Source organism: Thrips palmi, unplaced genomic scaffold (assembly GCF_012932325.1).
Source record: "Thrips palmi isolate BJ-2018 unplaced genomic scaffold, TpBJ-2018v1 HiC_scaffold_18, whole genome shotgun sequence".
Lineage (NCBI taxonomy): Eukaryota > Metazoa > Arthropoda > Insecta > Thysanoptera > Thripidae > Thrips > Thrips palmi.
In genome coordinates this window covers 4,880,542-4,903,979 of record NW_023144627.1, presented here as the reverse complement: position 1 = coordinate 4,903,979, position 23,438 = coordinate 4,880,542, and the positions used below count along the sequence as shown (strand labels likewise).

Below are 23,438 nucleotides of genomic sequence, written 5' to 3'. Positions count from 1 at the left end.
TCGCTGACCGCATCGGCCATACTGCAAGCAGACTGATTCCGAGAGTCGTTTTCGTCGCTCTGTCTCTCTCGCACCCATGGGGCGTCCCGTACAGGTGCGAGGGAGACAGAGCGACGAAAACGACTCTCGGAATCAGTCTGCTTGCAGAAGGGGGAAATGGGAAAAGGGTGCCGCCGGGCGGTGGCGGGGGCGGAGGGGCTTACCCGGCTGGGCAGGGTGGGCAGAATTCACTCAGAAGCAGCAGTTTTCTTGCCGCCGTGTCAGCGGCCATAGTCTCGTTCCGAACAATGGTGCGTCGCTCTGTCTCTCTCGCACCCTTACGGTACGCCCCGTGAGTGCGAGAGAGACAGAGCGACGGAGGCGCTGTTCGGAACGGGCTGCAGTCGGCGGCCGGCTCTACTTGTCGATGTCATCGCCTTTGCCTGCCTTTGGCCGCTTTCCGTGCCGCCTCTCTCTCTCTCTCTCTCTCTCTCTCTCTCTCTCTCTCTCTCTCTCTCACTCACTCACTCACTCACTCACTCACACAGACACGTCCCGCTGCGAATTTCAAAAAACGCGACGGCGCGGTGCTAAATGCTAAATGTGCGCGGCAGTGGCGCGCCACCGCGGTGCCCCAAAGAACGGGGGCGGGCCTGCAGACTGATTCCGAGAGAGTCTTTCTCACTGCTCTGTCTCTCTCGCACCTATAAGGGGCGCCCCATGAGTGCGAGAGAGACAGAGCGATGAAAAGGACTCTCGAAATCCGCCTGCTGGCCCTCGCGAGACGGCCGACCCGACCCGCGCCCACGCGCCCACTGCGGAGAGAGAGAGAGACACAACTAGACTTCGGCGAGCACCGACCCCTCGCCACGCCCGGCCCTGCCCGCGGAGCGCACAGTGGGCCAGAAGACCGGTGGAGGCGGCCTAAACTCCAGACGCGTTTTGAGCTCCAGAGTCGGTAAGCAGGACTCGAACCGAACGTCGTGTGACCCCACCAATGGGTTGCTCTCCGAACGAGGAATCCATTGGTGGGGTCACACGTTCGGGTCGAGTCCTGCTTAGCGACTCTGGTGCCCAAAACGCGTCTAGAGTTTTGGCCGCCTCCACCGGTCTTCTGGCCCACTGTGAAGCGCCGCGGTGTGGGACTGCGTCAGACACTCTTCTCCAGGGCGCTCTCATTATATCTTCTTGCAGACTGATTCCGAGAGACTGCCTCTCTCGCACACCTGGGGCGTCTCGTGTAGGTGGGAGAGAGACAGAGCGACGAAAGTGACTCTCAGTCTAGGAGTGGCTAGGAGTGGCCATTCCATTCCGCTTCCAAAAAGCGAGCTTGTTAAATTGATTGAATGGATATTGTCCAGGGCCGGACTGGCTCATAAAGGGCCCCGGCAGAAAGTTGTCATAGGGGCCCCTGTTCCCCCCCCCCCCCCTCGGTCCACGACAACTATGTGATTTTCCCTGACTTTTGAAATCGTAGAAATGATATAATTACCCAGGGATTGTTTCTGATGCTTGCAGCAAAAACATTAGCAGCGGAAACTGCGAGCGAAGCGAGCTTCAAATTTTTTCTAATGCAATTTAAATTTTCTCCTGAAAAACGGGAACATGCAATAATTTTCAGTAAGCTGGTTCACAGCAAACTAAAACATTGTTGCAAGTTTTTCAGGAACTGACCTGGACCTGCTAGGAACTCATCGAGCTGATGATAGACTTGTTTCACGCGATTCCGCATTACTATGCGAGCGAAGCGAGCAAAAAGCTAAGGCCTATTGTGTGTTCAAAATGCAATACCTGCCAGTTTGTAAAGGGGCAGTACTACGAATTAAAGGTATTTCGGGTCGATTCTGTGGCCCAGCGGCCACAGAGGCCTCGCAACTGTAAGTTGGGGGGCCCCGGCACGCCGGGGCCCCGGCATATTTTTCTGCCCAAATGCCCTGGCCAGTCCGGGCCTGATATTGTCTGCGAGGGGCGCGCCGAAAAGCCGAAAACACTGGCACACTGGGGGATCCTTGATTCCTTGACGCGCGCAGACTTGATCTTGCCTATTGGAATGCCCGGTTGGGCGGCGGGGCGGGGCGGGGCCCTGCTCTATTTCTCCAGCGACTCATTGCGTCTTGGCGCGGGTTGATGACCCACCCCGCCCCACCCCGCCCCGCCTCGGCCAGCACGCGCAACTAACGAACTAATACGGTTTGCTGCTGCGTCGCTGGGTCGCTGCGTACAGCATTTAGCCGCAAGTCTAGTGCTGCTGTGCTGTCTGGCCCGAGCGCGGCCCGAGCCTGTCTAGCGTGGCGCGGTCTAGCGTGGCGCTGTCTAGCGTGGCGGGCCTCGCACGCGACTGGCACGCGATGCCCGGGAAACGGTACGGTGCCTCGGCTGAATCAAAACCGCGTTACAACTCACCGACAAAAATTTTTACTAAATTAAAAAAATGACCAAAATTTTTGGTTTTTTTGCAAATAAAAATCGCGTTTATTTTTTTATTTTTTAGCGTGGCTCTGATTATTTTGACCCGCGGGGGCGACCGAAAACTCTGGACGCGTTTTGAGCTCCAGAGTCGCTAAACAGGGCTCGAACCGAGCGAGTGACCCCACCAATGGATTGCTCTCCGAACGAGGGATCCATTGGTGGGGTCACACGTTCGGTTCGAGTTCCATTTAGCGACTCTGGAGCTCAAAACGCGTCTAGAGTTTTAGCCGCCGGTTCTCTGGCAGTCCTTGCTAGGACACTCGATGTCCTTGCCGGGCGTGCCCCGGGGTCGTGTCTCGGGCTTCTGGCGGGGTTTGTCCCGTGCCGACGGGAAAGTCCTCGTCGCCGAGCTGCGCAGCCCACCGGCACCGGGTAATCGAGTGCGGGCGGCACTCCACGCCGTGGCGCGCCGTGGCGTCGAACGATTAGTTTCTCCGCCGCTAATCCAGCAGACGGATGCCGCTGTCTCTCTCGCACTCACGGGGCGTTCCCCATCGGTGCGAGAGAGACAGAGCGACGAAAACGGCCCCTCTCGGAATCAGTCTGCTGAAAGACGCCATGCGGAGCCTTCCCTCCCCTGCCTTGCCCGAGCCGCGATTCGTGTTCGTCGCTCTGTCTCTCTCGCACTCACGAGGCTTCCCGTGTCGGTGCGAGAGAGACAGAGCGACGAAAACGCCTCTCGGACTCTCGGAATCCGTCGGCAGGCGTGGGGAAAGGCGGGGGAGTGCCTCGTTGACGTACCTGGCGCCTCCAGTCGCTGTCTCTCTCGCACCTGTACGCAACGCCCCGTGAGTGCGAGAGAGACAGCGCGACAACACTTTGGAATCAGCCTGCAGACTGATTCCGAGAGTCGTTCTCATCGCTCTGTCTCTCTCGCACTCATGGGGCGTTGCGCACAGGTGCGAGAGAGACAGAGCGACGAAAACGACTCTCGGAATCAGTCTGCTGCTGCTGCACGGCCACCGTGCAAAGAGTGACGGTGAGAAGGAAATGGATTGCTGCCGAGTGAATGACTACAACTTCGTGTGCTTGCTGTTGCAGACATGGAGGAGGAGTGCTACCCCTGCATCCCGATGAAGAACGCCACCAGGACGCGGCCCGACTCCGAGTCCTCCGACGTGTCCATCACCGTCAAGGACGAGCCCATGAGCGAGAGCGAGCCCTCGTCCCCGGAGTCGTCCTGCCCCATGTCGCCGGGATCGCCGCCTCCGTCCTTCCAGGAGCACAAGGTGGGTTGGGCTAGGTCGCTACCAGTGCGCCAGAAGACCGGTGGCGGCGGCAAAACTCTAGACGCGTTTTCAGCTCCAGAGTCGCTGAATGGGACTCGAACCGAACGTGTGACCCCACCAATGGATTGCTCTCCGAACGAGGAGTCCATTGGTGGGGTCACACGATCGGTTCGAGTCCCATTTAGCGACTCTGGAGCTGAAAACGCGTCTAGAGTTTTTGCCGCCGGCGTCTTTTGGAACACTGTGCATGGGTCCCATGACCAATAGGTACCATGGTCAGCAAGTGGGCTGCCTCTTGGCTACCTGCTTGCTCCTGAGCTGTCGTTACTGATGCGGTTTTTGCTTGCAGACAATTGCACACACCAGCAGCAGTCACCCGCAGAGCTTACTAAAGCAGCCGACGGTCCTTGTATCAAGGAGTAGTGTGCAACAGAGCAGAGTATCAGTTTTACCAAAGCTCAACATCAAAGTTGAACCAGGTATGTGTTCAAGGCGGTTTCCATGCTGATCCATGTGGATGTGTGTGTGCGGAACTTCCTAACCGAATTCTGTTGTGTGCAGGCTTTTCTTTACCACCCACTCCTCCTTCGTCAACGACAAGTGATAGTGAGGGCAATGACCACCATCCATCCTCTCCATCAAGCCGTCAGTCAGCACAAGTTAGCAGCCGACTACTTGTCTCACCTCCTCCCAGCACATCGACAAGACAACCTATCCAGACATCACTCATCAGCAGCCAACCTGTAAGTGCCAAGAAGTCTCATACTGAGTTTGGTTGTGCAAATTAATTTCCATTTCCTGCGAGATTGAGCATTGACGTGACATTTTAATTGTGTAGTCTCGTATTCGTGTGTTACAGAAAGGGTCTACTGGAATGCTGTTACTCACTGAGGAGGAGAAGCGCACCCTTTTAGCTGAAGGATATCCCATCCCTACCCGGCTACCTCTCACTAAAGCAGAAGAGAAATCCTTAAAGAAAATCCGACGAAAAATTAAGAACAAGGTAGTTTTAAGAATCTGAAAATAGTTAAAGTCTCATGTCAATGCTTTTGCAAATTATTGAAACGGATTTTTTCAATATTTCTCTAGATCTCAGCTCAAGAAAGTCGTAGAAAGAAAAAGGAGTACATGGATGCCCTGGAAAGGAAAGTTGAGATTTTACAAAGTGAAAACTCTGACTATCGAAAGAAAATTGAAAACTTGGAGGATAGCAATGATTCGTTGATCAACCAACTCAGCAAGCTTCAATCTCTTGCTGCTCGTGCTAGCTCTGGCAACCCAAATGCTCTGGCAGCTTTGGCTACAGCAGCTGCTACTTTTAGCTCAAGGAATTCTGTGCGACATTCCGAAAGTTTATCACATGGGTCTTTGGCATCACATCACAGCAGGAGCTCAGCAAAGTAGTAGCTTCCTGCATACTGCCTTTGTATTGCCTTCAAAATATGGTGAGTTTTTAAATAATTACATTCAAAGGTTCTCTCAGCCCAAAATGTCAAAGTACTTTTGTTCTCATGACATTGTTTTGTTTGTCTTGCAGATAAACTGGTTGCTTACGACAAGCAATATGGTGACTTCAAGAGAGGCATTCACTTGTTCTCAAAGACTTGTATCTTATTAGGTCTTGACTACATTCCTCTTAATATTTCTGTTGTTGATTTTTTTTTAAATATATATTTTTAAAATTTTGAGTGTGTCCCAAAAACGGACTGTTCAAGACATACTCCAACTGTTTTTGTTGAACTCTTGCGAATCCGGAATGAAACATTTCTTTTATTTGAAAGAAACTACTTGAAAATGAGATTGTTACATAGTTTTATTGTTTCTAGTATGTTAAAGTAAGTCATAGTCTTAAGAGTTATAGCTTTGAAATTTGAGGATATTTATGTAATGATTTATGCATTAAGTTTTGTATATATTTTATATTTTTTACGCACTAAGCCTAGTTGAATCCTTAGCACAGAATTGGATGAAATGCATTTATGATATCAGTCACTGCTTGATTGTTTGGAGTTGATTTGTTACCAGCTCTTCTCTTATTGTAGAGCATCAAGCAGTTGTTTATTTTTAAATTTTATCCTGATGTTGAAATTTTCTTATTCTATCCTGAAAATAATTTGTATCATATGCATTGATATATAGATTTATATAGACATATATTTGAGTAAATTGTATTTTAACGTGTTGTACATTATGAACTGGATGTTATTGTTGTCAAGTTTGTTTGTAATTCTGATTTCAATCTATAGTACAAGTGAGACCTGAAAAATATCTGGGAGTATTAAATATTTATGAATTCAGATTTATATTTTAGCTGAATAGTATGAAATAGAGCATTATAGACACACTCACTGGGTTCATGAGTGCAAATGTCCATGTAACAGAAATGTACCAAATGCACACATGTACATTGTAAGCTTTGTGTTTTTTTGAGGATGGTGGAATAGAATCATGTGTTATACTGCTAATACCAACTGTGACATTTGTTTTCAATCTTAAATGGTGTTTTGCTTTCCTGTTTGATACGTAAAGTCTCCTGATTCTAAAATTAGTCCCTTTCCAGTGGTCTCATTTTGAGGATACTTCATATACTCAGAATTCAGATTTTAATATCTTCCAAGTGAAGTATTTTATCTGACAAATCAACTCTTTTGTAGACTGAGAAATCTTCTTTGTCCTTCCAATTTAACAAGCCATTATCCTTAGGAAACTTTGCTAAGAAACAGTGTGATATTGCTTTTGCTTTTTGGCTGTTCTGCAAGTTTCCTGTGTAACTGATGGACTTTTGACTATGTTTGAAGTCATTAGGAGTTTCCCATCTTATGTGATAATGTGGGTTTTAAAAATAAGATGAAATTCAGTTTCTCTGGCAATTCATTGTTGGTATTATGACACATTTTAAATTAGAAGATCACTGTGTGATTAGAACGAACTTCATTTAAGTGTGCCCTGTGAGCACGGATTATTTATCAATCGAGAGTAGTTTAATGGCCTGAAGATTGCTGCCCACTCTTCTTTCATTATTAGAGAGTTGTTGTGGGACTTTTACTTCCCTGAAGGGCACTGTATATGAGTGAAACTGAGAAAAGATATGCTGTGGAATTTTAAAACGAAAGTATGGTTTGTTGTGATTCAACTGCATTTCCTAGGTGTACTTAAAATTGCTGTACAAAAAGCCTTAACTTAAAAGTTGCATTTTGCAGCATCTAAAATTTAAAGAAATAAGATTTAAAGTGTGAGTAATTATTAATTAGCTTTGCATTAAGCTCATTTATTCTAATTATCTGATCTCATAATTATGGAATATGTGACCTTCTTATGGTATCATATTTTGGCACATTTTAGAAAATCTGCATTTTTAATAATAGCCACATACTAAAATTTTGAATGCATCGTACCTTATATTACCTAAGAAAGTGGCCTTTTATGAAAGGGATACAAATGTAACTATGTAGTGCAACATAGAGGTCAGACTATGTCAAGACATTGTTTTTCAGTAACTGAAATTTTGTATTAGTTTATTTCAAATGTCATCTAGCTGTCTTTTGTGCTCCGCTTTGCTGAATCAGGAAAAAGTTTATTTGGATCTTTTGGCATCAAGATCATGTCATACAGCAATCACTTTATACACCGAGCCAATGAAAGTAACCAATGTAATCACTACTCAGAGATAAGAGTAGCAATTGGTTTCATTATTTGTAGAGTAACTAGGTAGAGAATTGCTGTGCCGGGCTCAAGTGCAAACAGTTGAAAACAAACATATCATGCAGTCCGATGGTTGGGATATGAAACCGGTAACACTGTTCCCTATTGATTGTTTGTTTTCTGCTTTAGAAGATTTATTTTATAAAAGTTATAAAAATGTATAAAGTTGAATGCAAAATATAGTATGAATTTGCAGTATATAACTTTTATAAAGTTAAGTACAGTGCGAAATATTCTCTTTTAAGCTGTCCAGGCTTCCGCTGGTGGGAGCCTTTGTTGACAGGTGTTCAGTGTTGTGTAGATTTTATGGTCTGTTGTAACTGTTATTGTGTAGTGACATTTTTCTGCGATGTTGCTATCATTGTATTAATGAGAGATGCCATATGTTATTGTACAGGAATAACGAAGGAGAATGAGAAGCTCATAAGTTAATATTGTGCCTCTGAGTCAAAACTCAGTCATTTCCTCAGTTGATGTTACTGTACACGTAAGGAAATGCATTGTGCTACTTCTGTTAAAGACTTGTGACTTAAGAAGAGTTTGAAAGGATGTATCTAGAATGCATTAATATTTTTGTATGGATTGTAATCTTAACTCATTAGTCGTTTATCTTTTTTAAAATATTGTGACACAGACAAGACGAATTTCAAATTTAAAATGGTGTTACAATTTCTGCTTATTAAATTTATTGTAAGCTTTGCATCGTAGAGTGATCTTGCAAACAACATTCCTTTCAACTATTATATCTCTTGTTAAAAGCTATTGCAATCATGTGGTTTAAACAAACTCTATCTTATGTATTGTGTGTGGCACGTCATAATTTTAAATGAATTTGAATGAAAGAAGCTCCATGCTATTTTTTCTTATTGCAATCATACCAGTTTCAAAATAAACAAGAAAAAAAATGATTTGTCTAGAAATGTGTGTTATTTACTTTTCTGGGTACAACTCCCAAAGCCTGACAGCATTTTCCTTAGTTCCCCGATATCTCTACCCTGTTCACTGCCACCCGTGTGTGATCACTCTCACTGTGGCACCATGGTGGCACTGTGTTTCAAATGCTCCGGCCGAGCGCTCTCTCGCGCGGGCAGTGTCTCTCGCCGCTTTGACTAGTCTGCCAGCATAATCCGTTTCTAACCGCCGACAACGGCACGGTCAGAGTGACTCTCTTCAAATATTTTTGGGCATCTCAGCGCCATCTGTTGGTTTGCGGCATAGTGTCCGAGTCCACAGTGACAGGTCTCCTCAGCTAACGCATTCCGTAAGGGAACGCCACGCACTCTGGGTTCCCGTTCGCTCGCGGTGGCAGCCACGCTCGCTGATTTGACTAGTCAACGACCATCCACTCCCATCATGGTCCTTCCCTCTCGTCATGGATCGACTCTCCTCCGTAGTGACTGTCTCAGAGGTCCCCGGCGGCAGCCGAACCCACCCAGCCGAGCCTTCCGTGGGGGTTTCTCAAGGGATCTGGCTGGCGATCGAAATTTTGATCACGTGACCGGTCACGTGACTGGTTTCGACCAATCAGGGGCCTCCATTTCTCCTAAAAGTGCTTTTTTCGCTGTTTTTCGTCGATTTCCGGGCCGCCGGCGGAAAATCTGGTGAAGGTTAGGTTAGACCAGTGCAGCGGTCAGCGCTCCCATATTGTTGGTCGAAAAGGGGAGGGGGTGAAAGGTGATTTGCAAGAAATCAAATCAGGGAAAGACAGTGAACCCGCGAGCGGACCTGAACAAAAATAAGTACAGCGCCACCTTGCGGGGGCTAGCTGAAGGCAGAGGGAAGCACCAACTCGGACGCTAGCACCACTGCCGAAGTCTGCAGCTGAACTCTCCAAGGGGTAGAGTGTCCAACTTGGAAGCGACCAATCGCGACCGATCAGTAACTTGAAAAGAAATCTGCTGGCAGACAAGTCAAAACGGCGAGCGGAGCTGCCACCGCGAGAGAACGGCTGCATCGCAGCGGCCAGCGGAAGCGCGGAAGTGCCTCCGAAACCTACTCGGGCCGTGACATCACAAGTACCACCACACTATGATTGATAGCGCCACTCGGAACTTTTCAGCACGGACGGGATGGCTGACGGAGCATAGGCGTCGATTCACATATAAAATTCTAGGTACGATTCCCGGGTTTCTTTTCCTCATTGCCATTCTTTACTTCTAAATTTTTTATCCCTACTGTCGCACAGCGCCGGGAAGGTAGACCACCCCTTTGGCACGTCACAGGGACGACGGGCAAAACAAGACAGCACAAATTTGTAACGCCTTGGGGTCAAACCCACGTCCTTTAACAGGCCGGCCGCTGCCTTATGCGCTCGCAGCCACCGTTGTTTTTATTGTTTTTGTTAGAGAGGTAAACGAGGTAAACGAGGAAAATATTTACATCCTCAGCAGGAAAACACAGTAAAAGGCTGAATTGGTTCTCGAAATAGTCTGGAGTCATCGGGAAATGCTTCTGCACAATATTCTTCAGGTTTGTCAAATAACATAAAATAAGTTTGGTTTTGCCCTGATTTTAATCTGTACCATTACATTTTCAGTTGTTGAATTGCTTATCTATAAGTAAAGACAAATGTGGACTAGATATGCTGGTGGTAGCATTTGTCACCTCAGATGATATGTACATAACATCAACAATCCATTAGCAATTGTTGATCCACAATTTCCAATAACGCTAATTGGAGAAAAGTTACACATAGCACAGCTTACTAAAATCACATGTCCAGAAGGACTAAAAGTACAAAAGAGTAAAAAATTTCTTAAATGACTAATACCACATTTGTAAGACAATTGGTGGCTAAAGTTTAATTTTTCACTTATCTTTGGTATTGATTTATACCTGGGATGATCAAAGAATGCCGTCCATTCTTTTACATTAGTTTCTACTGAAGTAAAAAATGAAGGGACGTATTAAGACAATCTGACAGAATATCAAGGTACTACTCGCCTCAGAAGTTGAAGCACTTGCAGAGCTTTGTCAAGTTTCCATTGAGCAGACAATTAATATTACACTCTTCCTACATATGCAGTTCGGCTGTATTTCTGTTCAAGATCTGGCCACTGAACAAGGAAAACATCAGCAAAATAATAGAGAATTTTGCCTGTCATAGAGAGGCTGTCCACTCGACAAACACTTTCTATAAAAATAATCATAGTGTTGCTCAAAAACAAGGTTCGCAGCACAAAAGCTATAATACAAATTGGAATACAGGTGCCTGGGCCATTACACAACACCAACTCTGGTCTATGATAAAGCATCATAGGCAAACATCTCAAGAATGAATACACAGTGGAAACAAAGGACGTGATGAAAGATTGGCCAACATCTCTACTTCGAGGAATTTTAAAGATAGAATACTTTCTATATTTCTTGCTGGCTTTGGTGGCAAGATGTTCCTCAACAACATGCACTTTAAATTCACTTGTCTTGTCACTTGAGGCCATGACGTATGTCCTCGGACAATAAAGGTGGGGTGTCATAACTCTCATTAAACGGAGCATCTCAGTAGTGTGACCGCCAGAACCTATTACAATCATTGTACTAACACTTTTATCTTTAGGTTGCTTAGGCCAAATTTTAACAACATTATTGGAAGTTTTGTGAACTAAATAAATAAATCTACACAAGAAGAAACATGAAGAAACAATACACAAATGATAAATGGTATTAACCATTTCCCAAAAATCATCTTCCCCGGTCAGTAGATTGAGAACTTTCTCGCAAAGACCTGAAACACCAGACAAAATTCATTACCAAGTATTCAAATGAAGAAAAAGTCATTTATATCGATAAAGTAAAGAATACTTACTAATGAAATAAGTTAAAGGTAAACTATACATGGTTATGGGCGACTGTGTCGGTTCTAACTTCAGCTGATCCTTTGAAAAATGAACGGCATACGAATAACCAGCAGGTTAGCTTGACAGCAGCTGGATGGAAGCTCTCATTGCCACGTTGTGGGTCGTCCTGGGTGCCGTACTATCAGACTTCAACGTTCTACGAATCAACAAAAATCTTTCAATTCAAAATGCAGCGGCAGCGGCTTGGCGTCTGCTCTCCGACACCTTTGTTATGGTAAGCCTGTTTTTACCGTTGGTTGCCGGCCGCCCCGACAGATGGCGCTGCACGCTGCGCGCACGGCGGGGCGGCGGGGCGCGCGGCAGTTTCAAGCACGGCGCACAGTGGGCCAGAACACCGGTGGAGGCGGCCAAAACTCAAGACGCGTTCTCCAGAGTCGCTAAATGGGACTCGAGCCGAACGTGTGACTCCCACCAATGGATTTCGCCACCATCGGTCTTCTGGCCCACTGTGCGGCGTACGGCTAGGACGAAGGGAATGCCTCACTGTAAAGCCTACCCGCACGCGAAAAGCGGTGGAAGTGGGAAGTGAAATGAATGGAAATGAATGAAATCCACGACAGCGCAAAACAAAACGAGACGCCCGGCGGGCGGGAAAGCGGGTAACGGCCCCAGCAAGTTGCATTGTTAATTTTTCCCGAGCCACGCGCAGCCGCGCGCCCAGTCGCGCTCAAAATTCAAACATGATTTAAGAAAAACCATGTTCCCTTTCTTTTTAAAACCCCCGGACACTCCCGCGCGCGAACTGGCGGCACAACTTTTCGGCACGATTATGGCATGTTTTTGAGGCAAATTTGAGAGTGACAAGACTCGAGGATGGCGGGCATGGCGGGCATGGCGGGCACCGAGGCGCCGCCACTGGGCAGCACGTGGAGCGAGGTCGACGCGGAGGGGTCGCAGTTCCTGAGCCATGGCAAGAAGCACATCGCCTTCGCCACCTTCAACAAGGTGCGGCCCGCGCACAGTGGGCCAGAAGACCGGTGGAGGCGGCCAAAACTCTAGACGCGTTTTGAGCTCCAGAGTCGCTGAATGGGACTCGAACCGAACGTGTGACCCCACCAATGGATTCCTCGTTCGGAGAGCAATCCATTGGTGGGGCCACACGTTCGGGTCGAGTCCCATTTAGTGACCCTGCGGCTCAAAACGCGTCTAGAGTTTTGTCCGCCTCACCGGTCTTCTGGCTCTGGCCCACTGTGCTGGGGCATTCCGTTATCAGCATGCAGTACAGCACCTGTCACATTTAAAGAGTTGGTGCGGTCTAAATATTCCGACCTGTATGGACATTGGAAAGTTATAGAATTCGAACACTGAGCCGAACTTTGGTGCGCGTTGTTCTCCAGAGAGGGCATAACATGCGCGCCATCTAGCGGACAAACGAAATCTTAGGTCGGTCTGAATTTTCAGACTTACCCGTCTATATTTTCAGACTGTCACCTGTGGCATGTCACCTTCAGATGTTTTTGGCCAAAGCCAGGGGTCTCAGACTGGCAGCAAACCCGGGCCGGACTAGGAAAAAGAGAGAGATAGAAGATCGGAGCGCGTCGCGTCGGCTAGGGAGGTGTGAAGCTCGAGCCGGCCGCCCAGCGGCAGTCCGCAGCCGGCTGAGCGGACTCGCCGACACAGACCACTGTCTGTCCTTGTCCCTCGCCCATATGACTGTGTGAGTGCGAGAGAGATAGACATACTGCCTGTCGGTTGACACGCGTGACGGCAGGGAGACGAGCGGCGACGAGCCAGCCACCGACCACTGCTCTCGCTGGCCGAGTGTGTCGCTCGGCGAACGCCGAACATCGTTCGGCACCGGCCCACTCGGGGCCAGGCACCGAGCAGCCGGGCCGGATTCGGCCCGCGGGCCGCCACTCTGAGACCCCTGGCCAAAGCAATGGCAATGCCACCGGTGGCGTGAGATGACTATTATTTCGAAAACGAGCAGGACGCCTGGAGCATGACCGGACATGACTGGAGTATGCAGTGGCGTGCGCAGGGGGGTGGTGAGGGGGGGTCATGACCCCCCCCCTTTTGGTCACTTGACAGCCACCTGGAGGGAAGGCAAATTGCTTCACATTTCCCCCGTAAGTAGGCAAAAAGCATGGCCTGACCCCTCCCTTTCAAAATTTCTGCGCACGCCATTGGGAGTATGACTGGAGTGTGACGAGTGTGACTGGAGTATGACTGAAGTATGACTGGAGTATGACTGGAGTGGAGTATGACTGGAGTGAGGTGACTGGAGATTACTGGAGATTACTGGAGATGACTGGAGGTGACTGGAGGTGACTGGAGGTGACTGGAGGTGACTGGAGATGACTGGAGGTGACTGGAGGTGACTGGAGATGGCTGGAGGCGACTGGAGTGAGCAAGGCGATGTCGGCGCAGGCGGTGGACACGCCGGGGGGATGCGGGTGGCGCGCGTACGCCCACCGCGCCGACTGCAAGCTGCGGCTGCTGGACTTCGCCGGCGCGCTGGAGGACGCGGTGCACGCCGTGGACACGTACAGCCAGGAGCAGCGCGACAAGCAGGTCGGCCAGTGCTCTTCTAGGGAACGCTGTCTCTCTCACACCCAGGGCTCGCCCCGCGGGTGCGAAAGAGACAAAGAGCTTTTTTAGCAGCTGTCTCTCTCGCACCCCAAGACATGACCCGGTGGAGGCGGTCAAAATCCCGGACGCGTTTTGACCTCCGGAGTCGCTAAATGGGACTCGAACCGAGCGTGTGACCCCGCCAATGGATTGCTCTCCGAACGAGGAATCCATTGGTGGGGTCACACGTTCGGTTCGAGTCCCATTCAGCGACTCAGGAGCTCAAAACGCGTCTAGAGTTTCGGCCGGCGGCGCCGGTCTTCCGGCCCACTGTGCGTGCGGCAGAGCCAGCGAGCCTCTTTTACCGAGGGCGTTGATGGCGACAGGCGCCGCCCCCGCTGCCCCCGCCGGCAGCCCCCTTGATGACGGCGGCGGACGCGCTGTGGCGCGAGGCGGACCTGGAGGACGGGCTGGTGCTGGCCAGCAGGCTGCGCGCGCGCCGCCGGGACATGCGCGGCGGCTTCCTGATCGGCGACGAGCAGGGCCAGCGCGTGGAGGGGCTCAAGGCGGACATCCGCCACGCCCTGGACAAGCGCGTCGGCAGGGTGCTGCGCCGCGACCTGGTCCGCGCCATGCTCCGCCACAAGGGCATCAACCCCAAGCGGCTGGTGGGTCAGACCGGTGGAGGCGGCCAAAACTCGAGACGCGTTTTGAGCTCGAGTCGCTAAATGGGACTCGAGCCGAACGTGTGACCCCACCAATGGATTCCTCGTTCGGAGAGCAATCCATTGGTGGGGTCACAGGTTCGGTTCGAGTCCTAAGTATTACCTCACTGGTGAAACAAAGGCATTAAAATTATGCCCTTTTAGGGCGTAAACGATTTACGCCCTTTAAGGGCATAAATCGTTAATGCCTTTGGGAAGGGCATTAAAATTTTGCTTGAAATTCCTATACCATTTACGCCCTTTGCAAGGGCATAACACGATTAATGCCCTTGTGAAGGGCGTAAAAGAGTATTTATACCCCAAAGGGCGTAATTTTTATGCCTTTGTTTTACCAGTGCTCACACAAGAACGGCCTGCTCCGGGCACTGTACAGTAAAGAAATGGTAGCCAGCCTCAGCCTGCCAAACAGACAACATCTTGCCTTTGCTCTCGAGAAGTTTCCTAGAGGGCAGGCTGAGGTTGGCAACCCTTTGGACCCTGGTGCATCGTGGTGACGCTATACTTACATGGTGGTAATTGGTTTGAGCTCCAGAGTCGCTAAACGTGACTCGAACCGAACGTGTGACCCCACCAATGGATTCCTCGTTCGGAGAGCAATCCATTGGTGGGGTCACACGTTCGGTCCGAGTCCAATGTAGCGACTCTAGAGGTCCCACATGTCTGCAGACGGCGGGCCAGCGGCTGAGCTGGGTGGCGCTGCCCAACATCCAGCTGGACCCGCCGCCCCAGGCCGAGGAGCCCGGCGCCAAGACGCCCCTGCCGCTGCCCATCGTGTGGGGGGCGTCGCCGCTGCTGGGGCAGGCCTCCGACTCGGAGGAGTCCTCGGAGGAGGGGGAGGACGCGGAGGAGGAGGAGGAAGAGGAAGAGGAGGAGGAAGAGGAGGAAGAGGGTGGCGAAGACGAGCCGAAGGGCGAGGATAAGGACGAGGGCGCAGCAGAGGGCGACCAGGAGCCTACGGCAGAACCAGTGGCGGCACCCGAGGCAGAACCAGGGGCAGAGCCAGGGGCGCAACCAGTGGCCGAACCAGGTAGGGCTGTGCGATATCACGATATATCGAGGTCGATCGATTCGATATCATCTTGATATCGGGGGGTACTATATTCGTTTTCGCAGCACATCGATACATCGAGGGCTCAATTTATCGCGATATCACGATATTGCTTTGGTAAACGATGTGCCTTATCGACATCGAGGGCTCGATATATCGCGATAACACGAAATTACTAGGTAAACGATATGCCTTATCGATTTATGGAGGGCTCGATATATCGCGATATCACGATATTACTTGGTAAACGATATGCCTTATCGACACAATATCTTGCACGGTCGATATGTCGCGATAATTATCAATCTCGATACCCTTGACATCACGGTTATTTCTTGATACACGCGCCAAAATATGGGAAGACATGGAGTCTCGCCCAGTTTTGGTTAGACCTGTAAGTCTTGCCCTTCTGTGGCGAGACTATTGTGTCTGACCATTTTGTGTCGAGGACTTTTTTGACGGACCAATTTGGCGAGACTTTCAGGTCTGACCAAAACTTGGCCAGACTTTATGTCTCGCCTCTGGAGTGGCGAGAAGTCTGACCTTTGGATTTGCGGTTCGACATATCTACTCTTAATTAGATCTGAGGTCCATATCGCATCGCGATAACCGAGAAGTGGATATCGCACAGGGGTGAAAGCAGTGGCGGAGCCCCAGCCGGAGGCGAAGAAGGCCGCGCGGGTGGCGGAGGGCGACGGGCCGCGGTGGGGCTGGCTGCGGCAGGTGCCCGGCCACGACCACATCTGCGCCGACCCGCTGGTCAAGGAGCAGGCGGACCGCATCGCCGAGCTGCGCACGCTGGGAAGGCTGGAGAACGACCGCGGCTACCTGCGCAAGCTGCTGGGCCTGCTGCACAGCGTGCAGGTGGGTGTGGCACAGTGGGCCAGAAGACTAGTGGAGGCGGACAAAACTCTAGACGCATTTTGAGCTCCAGAGTCGCTAAATGGGACTCGAACCGGACGTGTGACCCCACCAATGGATTCCTCACTCAATCCATTGGTAGGGTCACACATTCGTTTCGAGTGCCATTCAGCTACTCTGGGGCTCAAAACGCGTCTAGAGTTTCGGCCGAGGGGTACGTAACTCAGAACAGTCACTGTACGCCTCGAAAACAGTCACAAAAACAGTCACACAATCAATTGGCAGTCACTACAGTCAAAGCAGTCAAAATAGTCAATTACAGTCGAACTTTGCACGTTTAGGAGGCTCATACATGTTGAAAGCACTTGTAAAAACATTTTTTTTTTTTTGTGAAAAAGGGTCAAGATTTTACGATTTTGTATTATATTTCTTCTAAATACGTATATCCCCATGGAAGACACGAAGGACACCTACTAATGAATTCTGTACAAATAGTAAAATTGGTTGAATTCCACTTTTTACTGTGTGTGTATGCCCACATCGTTAGCAGCAGGCTTTTATGTGCACCCCGGCCCCGCATCGGCCAATGAAATATTTCAAAGTAGGGTCTTGCAGTGCACGGACTGCAACTTTCTTCTTTCTTTTTTTATTCCTATCAAAAAGTCATTTCTTTTCCAAGAATACATTCCAAACAACCATTGTACTGTTAAAACAGTCATCCTATAATCAACACAGTCATTTTACAGTCAAAAAGTCGACTTCCATCCAAGCAGAACTAGACTGTTTTGCAGTCGTCTACAGTCAATTACAGTCAAAACAGTCAAATTGACTGTAGACTTTTACAGTCGCTGTACACGATATTCGAGAGTTACGTACCCCTCGGTTTCGGCCGCCTCCTCCGGCCCACTGCGTGTGGCAGACTCATTCCGAGAGTCGTTTTCGTCGCTCTGCCTCTCTCGCACTCATGGGGCGCCCCGTGTAGATGCCAGAAACGACTTAGTTTGCAGCTTCTAGAAGGGGTTCCGACGCGAAGCACGTCCGCGGGTCGCGATGGAGGCCAGGATGCACTTGAAGACTACTTGCATAACGAGGCAAAAATCCCTACGATGCAGTGCAGTTCTGAAAGGAGCCGTTAATGGCAATAGTAATGGCAGGGGCAGGGTGGGCCATCCCGCGGCGTTCGTCTGTGTAACGGGACTGCATACCTGGCAGGCGCTCGCTCCGCCCCGGCCCGGCGCGAGAGACGCACAGTAGGCCAGAAGACCGGTGGACGCGGTCGAAATCCCGGACGCGTTTTGAGCTCCAGAGTCGCTAAATGGGACTCGAACCGAACGTGTGACCCCACCAATGGATTCCTCGTTCGGAGAGCAACCCATTGGTGGGGTCACACGTTCGGTTCGAGTCCCACTTAGCGACTCTGGAGCTCAAAACGCGTCCGGGATTTGGACCGCCACGACCGGTCTTCTGGCCCACTGTGGATCCACACCTTGACACTCCGGCGCACCGCAGGAGCGGCCCGGCGAGCAGCGCAGCGAGACGGGGTGCCCGGCGTGCCCGGGGCCCAACCTCACCAAGTGGCAGGACGAGGTGCTGCGCGCCGACAAGCTGGACGAGAAGCAGGACCCGCTGGCCGCGTCCAAGTGGGCGTCCCAGGACCTGTGCCGCAAGACGCTGGCCGAGATCAACCACATGGTGCAGGCCGAGCTGCAGTGCAAGCCGCGCTACCTGCACCCCATCGCGCCGCGAGGTGCGCAGTGGGCCAGAAGACCGGTGGAGGCGGTCGAAATCCGAAACGCGTTTTGAGCTCCAGAGTCGCTGAAAAGGACTCGAACCGAACGTGTGACCCCACCAATGGATTGCTCTCCAATTGTGGGGTCACACGCTGGCTTCGAGTCCTGTTCAGCGACTCTGGAGCTCAAAACGCGTCTGACCATGTACTCTTCAGTTTCCACAGAAGACTGATTCCGAAAGTCGCTTTCTTTGCTCCCCGTCTCTCTCGTTCTCACAGACGCCCCGCATAGATGCGAGACAGACAGCGCGACGAAAACGTCTCTCGGAATCAGTCTGCGGAGTCCCAACACCGACTCGGCCCCCAATTTCCTCTTCACATTTCCCGGTGTGCTTGTGCGCGTTGGTGCGCGCAGTGGGCCCCAGTCCGCAGATGCGGGCGGCGCGGTCCGCGGCGCGACGAGAGCGCGCCTTCTCCACGGTGCGCTTCATGCTGCGCAGGCTGCACGACTCGCTGCGGCACAACATGAACCGCGACGTCGAGCAGGTAACCGGCGCCGGCGCCAAACCTCTAGACGCGTTTTGAGCTCCAGAGTCGCTAAACAGGACTCGAACCGAACGTGTGACCCCACCAATGGATTCCTCGTTCGGAGTGCAATCCATTGGTGGGGTCACACGTTCGGTTCGAGTCCCATTTAGCGACTCTGGAGCTCAAAGCGCGTCTGGGGTTTTGGCCGCCTCCACCGGTGTGTATCCATGGTGCACCAGTGTCGAAAGGGTTGCCAACCTCAGCCTGCCTCCTGAGCAGCTTCGCTGGACCACACAATGCGTTTTTGGGCAAGCTTTGGTAGGAAACCGGCAGGCTGACGCTAGCAACTCTTTCGACACTGATGCACCGTGGGAATTTTCGCCTACTCACGTGGCTACACTGCACGGGGCTGACTCAGGTGGGCGAGCGGCTGACGACGTTCCTGGAGCGGCTGCCGTGCCGCATGTTCGCGGACCGCCTGGAGGCGCTGTCCAGGACGCTGGACTGCCGGGCGGTGGCCGCCAGGTAGAGTCCGTGTACCCCACCAATGGATTCCTCGTTCGGAGAGCAATCTATTGGTGGGGTCACAAGTTCAGTTCGAGTCCCATTTAGCGACTCTGGAGCTGAAAACGCGTCTCGAGTTTCGGCCGCCTCCGCCGGTCTTCTGGCCCACTGTGCGCCGTCGTCACCGAGGCTCTCCACCGGCAGGCGGAGGAACAACAGCCGGCTGGCCATCGCGCTGCAGAAGCGGCGGTGCGCGCTGGCGGCCAACCACGGCCTGTCGGCGCTCTACATCCGCGCGCTGGACGAGGTGGCGCTGCTCATGTTCTCGGTGGCCGACTACCCGCTGGCCGAGGCGCCCTGGAACGAGCGGCTCACGCGCCTGCAGCAGCAGCAGCGCCTCCAGGAGGAGGCCGGCCCGCTCGGCGACGACGAGCTGCGGCGCCACCGCGAGCAGCGCGCGCAGGTCGTGGGCCGGTGGAGGCGGCCAAAACTCTAGACGCGTTTTGAGCTCCAGAGTCGCTAAATGGGACTCGAACCGAACGTGTGACCCCTCCAATGGATTCCTCGTGCGGAGAGCAATCCATTGGTGGGGTCACACGTTCGGTTCGAGACCCATTTAGCGACTCTGAAGCTCAAAACGAGTCTGGGATTTTGGCCGCCTCCACTGGTCTTCTGGCCCACTGTGGGCGGCCGAAATCCCGGACGCGTTTTGAGCCCCAGAGTCGCTAAATGGGACTCAAACCGAACGTGTGACCCCACCAAAGGATTGCTCTCCGAACGAGGAATCCATTGGTGGGGTCACACGATCGGTTCGAGTCCTGTTCAGCGACTCTGGAGCTCAAAACACGTCTGGGATTTTGGCCGTCTCCATTGTGGGTGGCCGAAATCCCGGACGCGTTTTGAGCCCCGAGTCGCTAAATGGGACTCGAACCGAAAGTGTGATCCCACCAATGGACGAGGGGGTAACCACTCGCGTAATACCCTGTACACGACAACCGTGTATTACGCGTAATACACGTGATCGTAATACCATTTTTGGGTCACATGTGTCAAATTTTGGCATTTTAAGGTCGTAATACATGTGTAATACACCCGTAATACAGCGTAATACCGAGTCTGTACACGATTTCTTGAAGTGTTTACCCCCTCGCCAATGGATTGCTCTCCGCACGAGGAATCCATGGGTGGGGTCACACGATCGGTTCGAGTCCTGTTTAGCGACTCTGGAGCTCAAAACGCGTCTAGAGCTTTGGCCGCCGCCGACAGTCTTCTTGCTCACTGTGCCGAGGGGTGCTGCCCGTTTGCCTCCACACTGGATCCGCCTCTTGCCGGCGCAGGTCGTGTTCCAGCTGGCCCGCTGCTGCTTCGTGCAGGGCTTCCTGCGCATGGCGGGCCCCAAGGCCAACAAGCAGGCCGCCAAGAAGGACCACCGCAGGGACCTGCCGGAGTGAGGAACAAAAACGTCAAGGCAGTGGGATTTGAACCACGGCCGAGGCCGGGTCGGACAAGAGCGGTTTGGTCGAGTGAAACGATCGGATGCTTCGAGCGCCACGGTTTCCCGTCAACCGTGCGTCTTGAAAGTCTTGACAGGGGCGAGGTAGGCCACCGTCCTCACACCGGTGTGCTGCGGGCCGGGTTGGTGGCCTACCTCGCAGGCGCTACAGGCGTACTGCACCTGATTCCAATCAGTGCTTCGTCGCTCTGTCTCTCTTGACCTCGTGAGTAAACCCGTATGGGAGTGCAAGAGAGACAGAGCAACAATCGCATGAGTAATCTGAGAGAGAGACAGAGCGAGAAGATCATGTGTGCGAAGAGATGAGAGAGACAGGCCAACCAAGGTGTGAGAGAGAGACAGGACACTGATTCCAAGTGTCGTTCTCGTCGCTCTCTCTCTCTCTCTCTCTCTCTCTCTCTCTCTCTCTCTCTCTCTCGCTCTCTCTCTCCTCTCTCTCTCTCCTCTCTCTCTCTCCCTCTCTCTCTCCCTCTCTCTCGCTCTCTCTCTCTCTCTCTCTCACCTATGTGGGACGCCCCATAATTGTGAGAGAGACAGAGCGACGAAAGCGACTCTCGGAATCAGTCTGCAGAGCGACCACTCTGCCGCCACGTACAGGGTCTCTAGCGCGTCCTTCGCCTTGCCGGCTTGGCTTGGCGGCGACGCCTCGGCTCACAGTGGGCCAGAAGACCGGTGGAGGCGGCCAAAACTCTAGACGCGTTTTCAGCTCCAGAGTCGCTATATAGGACTCGAACAGAACATGTGACCCCACCAATGGATTCCTCGTTCGGAGAGCGATCGATTGGAGAGGTCACACGTTCAGTTCGAGTCCTGTTTAGCGACTCCGGAGCTCTAAACGCGTCCAGAGTTCTAGCCGCCCGCGCCGGTCTTCTGGCCCACTGTGCATGGCTCCGCTGCCTTCGCCTCGCAGGTTCTCGCTGGGCCTCCGCCACACCAGCTCGGACCTGTTCAAGCAGCACCCGGCCGGCGGCGGCCGCCGCAGCCAGTCCGTGGCCGAGTCCGCCTCCTCGGTGGAGGCCGAGGAGGGCGACGACGACGACAAGCTGTACCAGTGCGAGTGGGGCGGCGACTGCAAGTGGTCGCCCAGCCTGCTGGGCTACGACCTGGGCGAGGTCATGGACGACGAGGTCCTCGACTACTGCCCCATCGAGCTCAAGCCCACCAGCGTGGAGGCCTGCCTCAAGACCATCATGGACGAGCTGGGCACGGAGGTAGCTACGCTACCTCGTTCTGTCTCTGTCGCACTCATGGGACGTCCCGTAGCGTAGCACAGAGGGAACGAAGACCGGCGGATGCGCCCAAAACTAGACGCCTTTTGAGCTCCAGAGTCGCTAAATGGGACTCAAAACGAACGTGTGACCCCCACCAATGGATTCCTCGTTCGGAGAGCAATCCATTGGTGGGGTCACACGTTCGGTTCGAGTCCCATTTAGCGACTCTGGAGCTCAAAACGCGTCTGGGATTTTGACCGCCTCGCCGCACAGCCCTAAGGGGTGCGAGAGAGACAGAACGACCCCCTTCCTGCCGCAGGACCCCCTGAACGAGTACAGGCACCTGCTGGTCATGGAGCGCTTCCCGGACCCCGAGGACGCGGACAGGACGTACCCGCTGATGCCGCCCGACTTCGACCCCGAGAAGAACATCATGGACGAGCAGTACGGCATGTTCGAGCAGCGGTTCCTGGACGCGTGCCACTACTTCGTGGCGGACATCACCGGCGCGGCGTTCGAGCCCGAGGAAAAGGTTTCCAACTCGCGGCGCCCGTTTAAAATTTAATTCACGACATCACACGCTCAGCCATCAACTCACTCCGAAACCGATTTCTTCACTAGCCTCCCGCTGCTCCGACGGACGCTCCGGCAGAAACCGCCGCACCGGAACCGGAACCCGAACCGGAACGACTGCCGAGCGTCACCGAGGAACCGGAAGCGCACGAAGAAGAGCAGCCTCCGGCCTGACCGCCTAGCCTTCCGACGAGCACCGGAACCGGAACAACTGACGAGCACGGCCGAGCGGCACCGGAACCGGAAGTAACGACGACGAGCAGCCTCCGGCTTCGCCCTCCTTCCAACGAGCACCGGAACCGGAACTACCGCCGAGCGTCACCGAGGAACCGGAAGCGCACGACTACGGAGTACCGGAAAGAACCGCGCACCGGAACCGGAACGACTACGCCTACCGCCCCCTCCCCTGCCCCCACCCCCACGCCGACGGAATGACGAATAAAAACTAAGAGTGACGTTGTGGCGGCTCGCTGGGATGGCAAGCCATTGCCTGGCGTGGCGCCAGCGATTAGCGGCGCCGTGCTGCTCGGGCCGCCGGCCGAGAGTCGTTTTCGTCGCTCTGTCTCTCTCGCACCCGTGCGGCACGCCCCATGAGTGCGAGGGAGACAGAGCGACGAAAACGACTCTCGGAATGAGTCTGCTGGCCGGGTTCGGCGCGTTCGGCGCTTTGGAGGTCGCGCAGAGGGGCGAACCAGAGGGACCTGCCCCGTCTAGTATCCCTCTGTCTCTGTTCCACCTGACGCAACCGTTTGTAACCGGAAGTGCAACAGTGGACCGGAAAGAACCGGACGCGGGACCATGATGGGACTCAATCGAAGCAGCGGGCTTTGCAACAGCTGCGGGGATATTGAGGGGAGGTCGTTAGTTCGCACGGTCTAACTCAAAGTGCTAACCTTTTCATTTCAAAGCGGTTGGGATTGAAAGATACTGAGTCACTTCACCGCGGCACTCGCAGCCGTACCTACAATGCGAGGGCGCAACCATGTTCGATGTTTGGGG

The 23,438-nt window shown here is 52.4% G+C and overlaps 3 protein-coding genes across 5 annotated transcripts in view; 2 read left to right on the top strand and 1 right to left on the bottom strand.

Moving 5' to 3' along the window:
* The window catches only part of LOC117645242 (cyclic AMP response element-binding protein A-like), an 88,677-nt gene extending 80,390 nt beyond the window's left edge, over positions 1–8,287 (top strand). The window contains exons 3-8 of one of the 2 annotated variants that reach the window (XM_034385295.1): positions 3,490–3,677; positions 4,027–4,156; positions 4,239–4,420; positions 4,537–4,680; positions 4,767–5,122; positions 5,215–8,287. In XM_034385295.1, the coding sequence (XP_034241186.1) occupies positions 3,490–3,677; positions 4,027–4,156; positions 4,239–4,420; positions 4,537–4,680; positions 4,767–5,081 (959 nt within the window). In that variant the 3' untranslated portion in view covers positions 5,082–5,122; positions 5,215–8,287. Of the gene's footprint in view, positions 1–3,489; positions 3,678–4,026; positions 4,157–4,238; positions 4,421–4,515; positions 4,681–4,766; positions 5,123–5,214 lie in introns of both variants that reach the window. The other variant, XM_034385294.1, reaches the window with a different exon arrangement.
* A 1,585-nt stretch (positions 8,288–9,872) lies between these two features.
* Positions 9,873–12,777, bottom strand: LOC117644409 (UDP-N-acetylglucosamine transferase subunit ALG14 homolog). 2 transcript variants are annotated; one of them, XM_034383844.1, is made up of 3 exons: positions 12,644–12,777; positions 11,185–11,372; positions 9,873–11,103 (listed from the first exon to the last, which is right to left on the bottom strand). In XM_034383844.1, the coding sequence occupies exons 2-3, from the start codon at positions 11,213–11,215 to the stop codon at positions 10,382–10,384; spliced, it is 753 nt and encodes a 250-aa protein (XP_034239735.1). In that variant the 5' UTR covers positions 11,216–11,372; positions 12,644–12,777; the 3' UTR covers positions 9,873–10,381. The 2 variants fall into 2 exon arrangements, with proteins under 2 accessions (XP_034239735.1, XP_034239736.1); XM_034383845.1 differs by having other exon boundaries at positions 12,668–12,747.
* Positions 12,778–18,542: 5,765 nt separating this feature from the next.
* Positions 18,543–22,760, top strand: LOC117645172. The gene is made up of 7 exons (XM_034385158.1): positions 18,543–18,656; positions 19,057–19,163; positions 19,347–19,605; positions 20,480–20,589; positions 21,566–21,866; positions 22,186–22,398; positions 22,488–22,760. Exons 1-7 carry the CDS (start codon positions 18,543–18,545, stop codon positions 22,611–22,613), a joined length of 1,230 nt encoding a protein of 409 aa, XP_034241049.1. The 3' UTR covers positions 22,614–22,760.
* The last annotated feature ends 678 nt before the right edge of the window (positions 22,761–23,438 follow it).